The sequence below is a fragment of the Chroicocephalus ridibundus genome, unplaced genomic scaffold (assembly GCF_963924245.1).
Source record: "Chroicocephalus ridibundus unplaced genomic scaffold, bChrRid1.1 SCAFFOLD_788, whole genome shotgun sequence".
Taxonomy (NCBI): domain Eukaryota; kingdom Metazoa; phylum Chordata; class Aves; order Charadriiformes; family Laridae; genus Chroicocephalus; species Chroicocephalus ridibundus.
The window spans coordinates 3,163-17,006 of NW_026961200.1; the positions used below are offsets into that span (position 1 = coordinate 3,163).

A 13,844-nucleotide genomic window follows, 5' to 3' on the forward strand; every position below is an offset into this window, starting at 1 on the left:
GGGGTGGCAAGGAGGGGACAGGGGTGGCAACCAGGGGACAAGAGTGGCAACCAGGGGACAAGAGGGACAGAGGTGGCAACCAGGGGACAGGGGTTGGCAACCAGGGGACAAGAGGGACAGAGGTGGCAACCAGGGGACAAGAGTGGCAAGGAGGGGACAGGGGTTGGCAACCAGGGGACAAGAGTGGCAACCAGGGGACAGGGGTTGGCAACCAGGGGACAGGGGTGGCAACCAGGGGACAAGAGGGACAGGGGTGGCAACGAGGGGACAGGGGTTGGCAACCAGGGGACAAGAGTGGCAAGGAGGGGACAGGGGTGGCAACCAGGGGACAGGGGTTGGCAATGAGGGGACAGGGGTTGGCAACCAGGGGACAAGAGTGGCAACGAGGGGACAGTGGTGGCAACCAGGGGACAGGGGTGGCAACCAGGGGACAGGGGTTGGCAACCAGGGGACAAGAGTGGCAACGAGGGGACAGTGGTGGCAACCAGGGGACAGGGGTTGGCAACCAGGGGACAGGGGTTGGCAACCAGGGGACAAGAGTGGCAACCAGGGGACAAGAGTGGCAACGAGGGGACAGGGTTGGCAACGAGGGTACAGTGGTGGCAACCAGGGGACAAGAGTGGCAACGAGGGGACAGTGGTGGCAAGGAGGGGACAGGGGTGGCAACCAGGGGACAGGGGCTGGCAACCAGGGGACGGCGGTGGCGCTGAGGGGACGGGGATGCCACACGGGGGGGGGCGGGGGGGGGGGGGTGGCGACAAGAGGACGGGGGGCGGGGGCGGGGGGAGGTGGCGACGAGGGGCCGAAGGTCGGGGGGGAGGGGACAGGCCAGGGTGGCCCCGGGGCCAGCGGGTCCCCTCGTCCCCAAGCCCCCGAGGCGGGTGTCGCCCTCCCGGGACCTTCCCCGAGGCGTCCCCCGGTGCGTGTCCCCGTGTCCCCCCCCCCCGCCGCCGCCATGGAGCCGCTGGGGACCGTCGCCGTGGCGCTGCTGCTGGTGCTGGTGGCCACGGGGCTGGTGGCCCGGTGGCAGAAGGGCCAGAGGGAGCGGGGCCACCCCCCGGGCCCCCCCGCGCTGCCGCTGCTCGGGAACCTGCTGCAGCTGCGGGCGGCCGACACCTGCCGGGTCTTCCGCGAGGTGGGGGGACAGCGGGGACAGCGGGGACACCGGGGACACCGGGGACATCGGGGACACCGGGGACATCGGGGGCAGGGGGGGGTCAGGGGGACATGGGGGAACATCGGGGACATGGGGACATGGGGGTGTCAGGGGGACATGGGGGACATCGGGGGCAGGGGGGGCAGGGGGGGGTCAGGGGGACATGGGGACATGGGGACATGGGGGGGAAGGGGGACATGGGGGACATGGGGGGACATGGGGACATGGCGGGGTCAGGGGGACATGGGGGACATCGGGGACATCAGGGGCAGGGGGGGCAGGGGGGGGTCAGGGGGACATGGGGACATGGGGGACATGGGGGGACGGGGGGGGAAGGGGGACATGGGGGGACATGGGGGACATGGGGGGACGGGGGGGGTCAGGGGGACATGGGGGGGTCAGGGGGACATCGGGGGACATCGGGGACATCGGGGGCATGGGGGGTCAGGGGGACATGGGGGGGACATGGGGGACATGGGGGGACATTAGGGACATCGGGGACATGGGGGGACATGGGGGACATCGGGGACATGGGGGGACATGGGGGACATGAGGGGACATGAGGACATGGGGGACATGGGGGGGACATGGGGGACATGGGGGCATGGAGGGCATGGGGGGTAAGAGGGACATGGGGGACATGGGGGACATGGGGATGGGGGGGTCAGGGGGACATGGGGGACATCGGGGACATGGGGACATGGGGAAGGGGGGAACATGGGGGGGTCACGGGGACATGGGGACATGGGGCACATGGGGGGGGCACGGGGGGCACAGGGGACATGGGGGACATGGGGGCATGGAGGGCATGGGGGGTAAGAGGGACATGGGGACATGGGGGACATGGGGGGGTCAGGGGGACATGGGGGACATGGGGGGACGTGGGGGGACATGGGGGGTAAGAGGGATATTGGGAACATGGTGGGGCATGGAGGGACACGGGGGGACATGGGGGGACATGGGGGGGTCAGGGGGACATGGGGACAGGGGGGAACATGGGGGGACATGGGGGGACATGAGGGACATTGGGGACATGGGGGGTCAGAGGGACATGGGGGGCACGGGGGGATACAGGGGGACATGGGGGTCGGGGGGGGCATGGGGACATGGGGGGGATATGGGGACATGGGGGGACATGGGGGGACATGGGGGGACGTGGGGGGCACACGGGAGGTCAGGAGGGGACATGGAGGGACATGGGGGACACGGGGGGATACGGGGGGACATGGGGGTCGGGGGGGGCCATGGGGGGACGTGGTGGGGATGTGGGGACATGGGGGACATGTGGGGACATGGAGGGACACAGGGGGACACGGGGGGACATGGGGGACATGGGGGGGATATGGGGACATGGGGGGACATGGGGACATGGGGGGGTCAGGGGGACATGGAGGGACATGGGGGGACACGGTGGGGACACGGGGGGACGGGGGGGGATATGGGGACATGGAGGGACATGGGGGACATGGGGGACATGGGGGGACAAGGAGGGACATGGGGGGCCATGGGGGACATGGGGGACATGGGGGGGATATGGGGACATGGGGGACTTGTGGGGACATGGGGGACATGGAGGGACACGGGGGGACATGGGGGGACATGGGGGACATGGGGGGGATATGGGGACATGGAGGGACATGGGGGGACATGGGGGGACATGGGGGGGATATGGGGACATGGGGGGACATGGGGGACATGGGGGGGATATGGGGACGTGGGGGGACACGGGGGGACATGGGGGACATGGGGGGACATGGAGGGACACGGGGGGACATGGAGGGACATGGAGGGACATGGTGGGGACATGGTGGGGACATGGGGGGACATGGTGGGGATGTGGGGACATGGGGACATGGGGGGACATGGAGGGACATGGAGGGACATGGAGGGACATGGGGGGGATATGGGGACACGGGGGGACATGGGGGGACATGGGGACATGGGGACATGGTGGGGACATGGGGACATGGTGGGGACATGGGGGACATGGTGGGGATGTGGGGACATGGGGGGACACGGAGGGACACGGGGGGACATGGAGGGACACGGGGGGACATGGAGGGACACGGTGGGACATGGGGGGACATGGGGGGGATGTGGGGACATGGGGACATGGGGGGACATGGAGGGACATGGGGGGACATGGGGGGGTCAGGGGGACATGGGGGACATGGGGGACATGGGGGAGATATGGGGACATGGGGGGACATGGGGACATGGGGGGGTCAGGGGGACATGGAGGGACATGGGGGGACACTGGGGGACATGGGGGACATGGAGGGACATGGGGGGACATGGGGGGACATGGGGGGACATGGTGGGGATGTGGGGACATGGGGACATGGGGGGACATGGAGGGACACGGGGGGACATGGAGGGACATGGAGGGACATGGAGGGACATGGGGGGGATATGGGGACGTGGGGGGACACGGAGGGACAGGGTGGGGACACGGGGACACGGGGGGGGTGGCGGGTGCCGAGCCCCTCGGGGCGCCATCAGCGGCGTGCGGTGCGGCGGCAGCTGAGCGAGACGTACGGGCCCGTCTTCTCCCTGCGCCTGGGCTCGACGCCGGCCGTGGTGGTCCTGGGCTACGAGCTGCTGCGGGAGGTGCTGGTGACGCGGGGCGAGGAGTTCGCCCGCCGCGGCCGCTTCCCCCTGGCCGAGAAGAGCAGCGGCGACCGGGGCATCTTCATGAGCAGCGGCGAGAGGTGGGCGCAGACGCGGCGCTTCGCCCTCTCCACCCTGCGGGATCTGGGGCTGGGCAGGAGGGGGCTGGAGGAGCAGATCCAGGAGGAGACGGAGCTGCTGCTGGAGGAGCTGCGGAGGACCAAGGGTGGGCGCCGGGGGGCGGGGGGGCAAGGGGCGGGATGGCCGTGGGGTCAGCGTGGGAGCGTGGTGGGATCATCATGGGAGCGTGGTGGGATCGTGGTGGGATCGTGGTGGGACCGTGGTGGGATCGTGGTGGGATCATCATGGGATTGTGGTGGGATCATGGTGGAACCGTGATGGGACCATGGTGGGATCATCATGGGATCGTGGTGGGATCACGGTGGGATCGTGGTGGGATCATGGTGGGATCGTGGTGGGATCATCGTGGGATCATGGTGGGATCATGGTGGAACGTGATGGGATCCCAATGGGATTGTGGTGGGATCATGGTGGGACTGTGGTGGGACCGTGGTGGGATCATCATGGGATCGTGGTGGGATCATGGTGGAACCTTGATGGGACCATGGTGGGATCATCATGGGATCATGGTGGGATCATGGTGGGACTGTGGTGGGATCACGGTGGGATCGTGGTGGGATCATCATGGGATCGTGGTGGGATCGTGGTGGGATCATGGTGGGACCGTGGTGGGATCGTGGTGGGATCATCGTGGGATCGTGGTGGGATCGTGGTGGAACGTGATGGGATCCCAATGGGATTGTGGTGGGATCATGGTGGGAGCATGGTGGGACCGTGGTGGGATCCCAATGGGATTGTGGTGGGATCACGGTGGGATCGTGGTGGGATCATCATGGGATCGTGGTGGGATCATGGTGGGATCACAATGGGATTGTGGTGGGATCATGGTGGGACCGTGGTGGGACCATGGTGGGATCATCATGGGATTGTGGTGGGATCATGGTGGGACTGTGGTGGGATCACAGTGGGATCGTGGTGGGATCATCATGGGATCGTGGTGGGATCGTGGTGGGATCGTGGTGGAACGTGATGGGATCCCAATGGGATTGTGGTGGGATCATGGTGGGATCGTGGTGGGACCATGGTGGGATCATGGTGGGATCGTGGTGGGATCATCATGGGATCGTGGTGGGATTGTGGTGGAACCGTGATGGGACCATGGTGGGATCATCATGGGATCGTGGTGGGATCATGGTGGAACCGTGGTGGGACCATGGTGGGATTGTGGTGGGATTGTGGAGGGACCACGGTGGGGCCATGGTGAGATCACAATGGGATTGTGGTGGGATCATGGTGGGACTGTGGTGGGATCATGGTGGGATCGTGGTGAGATCATCATGGGATCGTGGTGGGACCATGGTGGAACCGTGATGGGACCATGGTGGGATCCCAATGGGATTGTGGTGGGATCATGGTGGGACTGTGGTGGGATCACGGTGGGACCATGGTGGAACCGTGATGGGACCATGGTGGGATCCCAATGGGATTGTGGTGGGATCATGGTGGCATCATGGTGGGACTGTGGTGGGATCGTGGTGGGATTGTGGAGGGACCGCGGTGGGACCATGGTGGGATCACAATGGGATTGTGGTGGGATCATGGTGGAATGTGATGGGATCCCAATGGGATTGTGGTGGGACCGTGGTGGGATCGCGGTGGGATCATCATGGGATCGTGGTGGGATTGTGGTGGGATCGTGGTGGCATTGTGGTGGGACGGTGGTGGCATCACGGTGGGCTGATGGTGGGATGATGGTGGGCTGGTGGTGGCCTCACGGTGGGCTGATGGCCACGGGGGTGCCCCCGGCGCAGGGCAGCCCTTCAACCCGGCGCTGCTGCTGAGCGCGGCCGTGGGCAACGCCATCTGCCGCATCCTCCTGGGCCGGCGCTTCGCCTACGGGGACGCCGAGTACCGGCAGGTCCTGCAGCGCATGGCCCAGAACTTCCACCTGGAGAGCTCCAGCGCCGGCCAGGTCAGCGGGGACACGGCCCCTGCCACCTCCCCGGCACCGTGTCACCTCCCCGGCACCGTGTCACCTCCCCGGTGTCGATGCCACCTCCCCGGCACCGTGTCATCTCACCAGCTTCGTGCCACCTCCCCAGCACCCATGCCACCTCCCCGGCACCGTGTCATCTCACTGGCACCGTGTCACCTCCCCGGCGTCGATGCCACCTCCCCGGCACCGTGTCACCTCCCCGGCGTTGATGCCACCTCCCAGGCACCGTGTCATCTCACCAGCTTCGTGCCACCTCCCCAGCACCCATGCCACCTCCCCAGCACCGTGTCATCTCACTGGCACCGTGTCACCTCCCCGGCATCGATGCCACCTCCCCAGCACCGTGTCACCTCCCAGGCACCGTCTCATCTCACCAGCTTCGTGCCACCTCCTCGGCATTGATGCCACCTCCCTGGCACCATGTCATCTCCCCGGCATTGATGCCACCTCCCCAGCACTGTGTCATCTCACCAGCTTTGTGTCACCTCCCCGACATCGTGTCACCTCCCCGACATCGATGCCACCTCCCCAGCACCGTGTCATGTCCCCGGCACCCTGTCACCTCCCCGGCATCGATGCCACCTCCCCAGCACCGTGTCACCTCCCCGGCACTGTGTCACCTCCCCGGCACCGTGTCATCTCACTGGCACCATGTCACCTCCCCGGCACCGTCTCATCTCACCAGCTTCGTGCCACCACTCTGGCATCGATGCCACCTCCCCGGCCCCATGTCATGTCCCTGGCACCGTGTCACCTCCCTGGCATCGATGCCACCTCCCAGGCACCGTGACATCTCACCAGCTTCGTGTCACCTCCCCGGCATCGATGCCACCTCTCCAGCACGGATGCCACCTCACTGGCCCTGTGTCACCTCTCCGGCGCCATGCCACCCCTCTGTCACCGTGCCACCTCTCTGCCATCGATGCCACCTCACCCACACCGTGTCACCTCACTGTCACCGTGTCACCTCACTGACACCGTGCCACCTCACTGACACCGTGCCACCTCTCCACCATCGATGCCACCTCACCAACACCGTGTCACCTCACTGACGCCATGTCACCTCTTTGCCATCGATGCCACCTCACCATCACCGTGTCACCTCACCATCACCGTGCCACCTCTTTGCCATCGATGCCACCTCACTGACGCCATGTCACCTCTTTGCCATCGATGCCACCTCACTGTCACCGTGTCACCTCTCCACCATCGATGCCACCTCACTGTCACTGTGCCACCTCACCAACACCATGTCACCTCACCATCACCGTGCCACCTCTCCACCATCGATGCCACCTCACCAACACCGTGTCACCTCACTGACACCATGTCACCTCTCCACCATCGATGGCACCTCACTGTCACCGTGTCACCTCACCAACACCGTGTCACCTCTTTGCCATCGATGCCACCTCACTGTCACTGTGTCACCTCACCATCACCGTGTCACCTCACTGACACCATGTCACCTCACCATCACCGTGCCACCTCTCCGCCATCGATGCCACCTCACTGACACCATGTCACCTCTCCACCATTGATGCCACCTCACCAACACCGTGTCACCTCACTGACACCATGTCACCTCTCCACCATCGATGCCACCTCACTGTCACTGTGCCACCTCACCAACACCATGCCACCTCACCATCACCGTGCCACCTCTCCACCATCGATGCCACCTCACTGTCACTGTGCCACCTCACCAACACCGTGTCATCTCACCACCATCGATGCCACCTCACTGACACCATGTCACCTCTCCACCATCAATGCCACCTCACTGTCACCGTGTCACCTCACTGACACCATGTCACCTCTTTGCCATTGATGCCACCTCACTGTCACCGTGTCACCTCACCACCACCGTGCCACCTCTCCACCATCGATGGCACCTCACCGTCACCGTGTCACCTCACTGACACCATGTCACCTCACCGACACCGTGTCACCTCACCATCACCGTGCCACCTCTCCACCGTCGATGCCACCTCACTGTCACCGTGTCACCTCACTGACACCGTGTCACCTCTCCACCATTGATGCCACCTCACTGTCACCGTGTCACCTCACTGACACCATGTCACCTCTTTGCCATCGATGCCACCTCACTGTCACTGTGTCACCTCACCACCATTGATGCCACGTCACCATCACCGTGTCACCTCACTGACACCATGTCACCTCACCATCACCGTGCCACCTCTCCGCCATCGATGCCACCTCACTGACACCATGTCACCTCTCCACCATTGATGCCACCTCACCAACACCGTGTCACCTCACTGACACCATGTCACCTCTCCACCATCGATGCCACCTCACTGTCACTGTGCCACCTCACCAACACCGTGCCACCTCACCATCACCGTGCCACCTCTCTGCCATCGATGCCACCTCACTGTCACTGTGCCACCTCACCAACACCGTGTCACCTCACCAACACCGTGTCACCTCCCCATCACCGTGCCACCTCCCCACCATCGATGCCACCTCCCGGTCACCGTGTCCCCCCTCTCTCTGCCGGCAGCTCTACAACCTCCTGCCCGGGCTGATGGAGCTGCTGCCGGGTCCCCACCAGACCTTCTTCCGCAACAACGCCTTCATCCAGGACTTCCTGGCCAGGAAGGTGGCGGAGCACGAGGCCACCCTGCACTTGGTGGAGGAGCCCCGGGACTTCGTGGACGCCTTCCTGCGCAGGATGGAGCAGGTTCGGGGGGGGACACGACGGGGGACCCCAGCGTCATCCTGGGGGGACACGGGGTGCGAGGGGTCGGGACCCTCAGCATCATCTCAGGGGGACACAGGACACGAGGGGACCCTGAGCATCATCTCAGGGGGACACAAGGTGCCATCTCAGGGGGGGACACGAGGGGACCCCCGGAATCATCTCAGGGGGACACAAGGTGCCATCTCAGGGGGGGACACGGGGCGCAAGGGGACCCCAGCGTCATCTTGGGGGGGACACAAGGTGCCATCTCAGGGGGGGACACGAGGGGACCCCCAGCGTCATCTTGGGGGGACACAAGGTGCCATCTCAGGGGGACACGGGGCGTGAGGGGACCCTCGGCATCATCTTGGGGGGGACACAAGGTGCCATCTCAAGGGGACACGGGGTGTGAGGGGACCCTGAGCATCATCTCAGGGGGACACAAGGTGCCATCTCAGGGGGGGACACGGGGTGCGAGGGGACCCCCGGCATCATCTTGGGGGGGACACGGGACATGAGGGGACCCCAGCGTCATCTTGGGGGGGACACAAGGTGCCATTTCAGGGGGGGACACGAGGGGACCCCTGGCATCATCTTGGGGGGACACAAGGTGCCATCTCAGGGGGACACGGGGCGTGAGGGGACCCCAGTGTCATCTTGGGGGGACACGGGACATGAGGGGACCCCCAGCGTCATCTTGGGGGGACACAAGGTGCCATCTCAGGGGGGGACACGGGGCGTGAGGGGACCCTCGGCATCATCTTGGGGGGACACAAGGTGCCATCTCAGGGGGACACGGGGCACGAGGGGACCCCCAGCATCATCTTGGGGGGGACACGGCACACGAGGGGACACGGGACACGAGGGGACGGGGGACCCCCAGCGTCATCCTGGGAAGAGCCGGGCCCCCCGGCATCGTCTTGGGGGGACACGGGGTGCCGGGACCCCCAGGCTCATCTCGAGGGGACGTGGGGCACGAGGGGACGAGTGTGCGTGCGTCCCCCCCCCCCCCCCATCTCAGGTGACACCGGGCGCCACCCCGGGGTGACACGGTGACCCCGCCACAGCACCGCCTTTCGGTGGCCCTTGGAGAACTCGGGTGGCCCTTGGAGAACTCGGGTGGCCCCTGGAGAACTCGGGTGGCCCCCTCGGAGCCGGGGAGGGGACACGGGGGTGGGGTTGGGGGACGCCAAGGGGGCGCCACCCACGGTGTCCCCAAACCCGGCAGGAGAAGGGGACGGCGGGGACGGCCTTCGGGAGGGACAACCTTCATCCCACCCTCTTCGACCTCTTCATCGCCGGCACCGAGAGCACCAGCATCACCCTCCGTTACTGCCTCCTCCTGCTGCTGGAGCACCCCGAGGTGGCAGGTGGGACCAGCGCCGGGGTGGGGGTGGGGACACCCCCCCCACCCCCACCCCGCTGACCCCCCCCCCCCCGTCATCTCCCCCCAGGGAAGGTGGGGCAGGAGCTGGAGCGGGTGGTGGGGTGGGAGCGACCCCCGGCGCTGCGGGACAGGGGGGCCATGCCCTACACCGAGGCCTTCCTCCACGAGGCCCAACGGTACCTGGACCTCGTCCCCCTCGGCTTCATCCGGACGGTGACGCGCGACACCCCCCTGGGGGGCTACATCCTCCCCAAGGTTCGTTAGCGGCTCCTCGTTAATTACCGATCACCCTTGATGGGGAACCGCCTCCCCCTCCCCGAGGTTCGGCACCTTCGTTAGTCGATCGTTGGGTATTGACCATCCTCCACGATGAGTTGCCTCACCCTCCCCAACGATCACCACCCTCGTTAATCAATCGTTAATTATCCATCGCGGCGGGCAAGGAGTTGCTTCACCCTCCCCAAGGCTCGTTAGCGGCTCCTCGTTAATTACCCTTGATGAGGAACTGCCTCCCCAAGGTTCGGCACCTTCGTTAGTCAACCGTTGGGTATTGACCATCATCCACGATGAGTTGCCTCACCCCCCCCAACGACCATCACCCTCATTAATGGGTCATTAATTATTGATCAGAGTGGACTAGGAATTGCTTCACCCTCCCCAAGGCTCGTTAGCAGCTCCTCATTAATTACCCTTGGTTAGGAACCGCCTCCCCCTCCCCGAGGTTCGGCACCTTCGTTAGTCGATCGTTGAGTATTGACCATCGTGGTCTATGAGTTGCCTCACCCTCCCCAACGATCATCACCCTCGTTAATCAATCGTTAATTATCCATCATGGTGGGCAAGGAGTTGCTTCACCCTCCCCAAGGCTCGTTAGCGGCTCCTCGTTAATTACTGATCACGGCAGGGCGAGGAACTGCCTCCCCCCCGCGAGGTTCGGCACCTTCGTTAGTCAATTATTGATCGCACCGTGCACTTAATCATTGATTATTGATCGCACCGCGCGCTTAATCATCGATTATTAATCGCCCAACGAGCTTCACTGCCAATTATTGATCGCACCGCACACTTAATCATCGATTATTAATTGCACCACCCATTAGTCATTGATTATTGATCGCCCAATGAGCTTTATCATCAATTATTGATCACACCGCACACTTAATCATTATTAATCGCCCAACGAGCTTCATCGTCAATTATTGATCGCACTGTGTGCTTAATCATCGATTATTAATTGCACCACCCATTAGTCATTGATTACTGATCGCCCAACGAGCTTCATAGTCAATTATTGATCGCACCGCGCTCTTAATCATTGATTGTTAATCGCCCAACGAGCTTCACCGCCAATTATTGATCGCACCGCGCGCTTCATCATTGATTATTAATCGCCCAACGAGCTTCATCGCCGATTATTGATCGCACCGCGCGCTTCATCATTGATTATTAATCGCCCGACGAGCTTCATCGCCAATTATTGATCGCACCGCGCGCTTCATCATTGATTATTAATCGCCCAATGAGCTTCATTGCCAATTATTGATCGCACCGCGCGCTTCATCATTGATTATTAATCGCCCAACGAGCTTCATCGCCAATTATTGATCGCACCGCGCTCTTAATCATTGATTATTAATCGCCCAACGAGCTTCATCGCCAATTATTGATCGCACCGCGCTTAATCACTGATTATTAATCGCCCAACGAGCTTCACCGCCAATTATGATCGCACCGCGTGCTTAATCACTGATTATTAATCGCCCCAACGAGCTTCATTGCCAATGATTGATCGCACCGCGCGCTTCATCATTATTAATCGCCCAACGAGCTTCAACCGCCAATTATTGATCGCACCGCGCGCTTCATCATTGATTATTAATCGCCAACGAGCTTCTTCGCCAATTATTGATCGCACCGCGCTTAATCACTGATTATTAATCGCCCAACGAGCTTCACCGCCAATTATTAATCGCACCGCGTGCTTAATCACTGATTATTAATCGCCCGAGCGAGCTTCACCGCCAATTATTGATCGCACCGCGCGCTTCATCATTGATTATTAATCGCCCAACGAGCTTCATCGCCGATTATTGATCGCACCGCGCGCTTCATCATTGATTATTAATCGCCCGACGAGCTTCATCGCCAATTATTGATCGCACCGTGTGCTTAATCATTGATTATTAATCACCTGATGAGCTTCATCGCCAATTATTGATCGCACCGCGCTTAATCATTGACTCTTAATTGCGCAACTCCCATACGATCGCCCGTTAATCATTGATCGGCGCCGGCCCCGTCGGGTTGTTTTTTTTTTTCCCCCCATCAACCCCTGATGGTTAATCATTGATTACCCCTCGGGGGGGGGGGACGGGGGGGAGTCACCCCCAGCCTCCCCCCTCCTCTTTTTGACCCCCCCCCCCCCGCTCCCCCCCCAGGGCTGCACCATCTACCCCGTGCTGAGCTCGGCCCTCCGTGACCCCCGTTTCTTCAAAAACCCCGAAACCTTCGACCCCGGCCATTTTTTGGATGAAAAAGGGGGGTTCAAGAAAAGCGAAGCCTTTTTGCCCTTCTCCGCAGGTGGGTGGGGGGGCACGAGAACCAATCCCCCCCCTTAAAGTGTGGGGGGTGCCCCCCACAACCCCCCCCAAAACTCGCCCTTTCCTCTCCTCCCCCCCCGCAGGGAAGCGCATGTGCCTGGGGGAGAGCCTGGCGCGGACGCAGCTCTTCCTCTTCCTCACCGCCATCCTGCAGCGCTTCCAGCTCCGCCGCCCCCCCGGCGCCCCCCCCTTCCGACCTGCGCCCCAAGTCATCGGCATCATGAACATCCCCCGCCCCTTCGAGGTCTGCTTCTGCCCCCGCTGACACCCCCCATCCCCCCCCCCTCTGCCGGGCATTGGGGGCGTCCATCGTCTTCCCCCCCCACCCCCCCCCAAAAAACCCTTCGTCCCCCCCACAATCCACTTACAACCCCCCCCCCCCAAAAAAAATAACCCATTTATCTCCCCCAAACCCCACTTACCCCCCCCCCAAATCCATTTATCCCCCTCCAAACCCCAATTATCCCCCCCCCCCCCCCCCCAACCCATTTATCTCCCACCGGAACCCATTATTCCCCCCCCCAAAACCCATTTATTCCCCCCAAATCCCATTTATCCCCCCCCCCCCAACCCATTTATCTCCCTCTGGAACCCATTTATTCCCCCCCCAAAACCCATTTATCCCCCCCAAATCCCATTTATCCCCCCCCAAACCCACTTACATTCCCCCAAACCCATTTATCCCCCCCCCCAAAACCCCACTTATCCCCCCCAAACCCCATATCTCCCCCCTAAAAGCCACTCATCCCCCCCCAAACCCACTTATCGCCCCCAAAAACCCCCCTTATCCCCCCCAAACCCCACTTACCCCCCAAAATCCCCCCTTATCCCCCCCAAACCCCACTTATCCCCCCCAAAATCCCCCTTATCCCCCCAAAAACCCCCCTTATCCCCCCCAAACCCCACTTACCCCCCAAAATCCCCCCTTATCCCCCCAAAAACCCCACTTATTCCCCCAAAATCCCCACTTATCCCCCCCAAAACCCCACTTATTCCCCCAAAATCCCACTTATCCCCCCAAAACCCCCACTTATTCCCCCAAAAACCCTCCACCATATCTCCCCCTAAAAGCCACTTATCCCCCCCCCCAAATCCCCCTTAATCCCCCCAAAACCCCACTTATCCCCCCCCCCGAAATGTAAGAGTTTATCCCCAAATAAACAGCATTTTCCCTCCGTGTCCCTGTGGGAGCCCCCCACGGGGGGGGGACACGTTGGGGGGGGGGGGTCGCGGTGACCCCAGGAACCCGCGGAAGGGAGATGGGGGAGGGGGGGGAAGAAGGAGGTTGGTTTTATTTTGGGGGA

General features: G+C 62.8%; 1 protein-coding gene across 1 annotated transcript; it reads left to right on the top strand.

Annotated features, from left to right (window-relative positions):
- The first annotated feature begins 776 nt into the window (after nt 1-776).
- On the top strand, nt 777-12,828 carry LOC134509128 (cytochrome P450 2C20-like). The gene is made up of 8 exons (XM_063321608.1): nt 777-1,135; nt 3,680-3,992; nt 5,659-5,819; nt 8,374-8,553; nt 9,782-9,923; nt 10,008-10,195; nt 12,379-12,520; nt 12,624-12,828. The coding sequence occupies exons 1-8, from the start codon at nt 956-958 to the stop codon at nt 12,803-12,805; spliced, it is 1,488 nt and encodes a 495-aa protein (XP_063177678.1). The 5' UTR covers nt 777-955; the 3' UTR covers nt 12,806-12,828.
- The last annotated feature ends 1,016 nt before the right edge of the window (nt 12,829-13,844 follow it).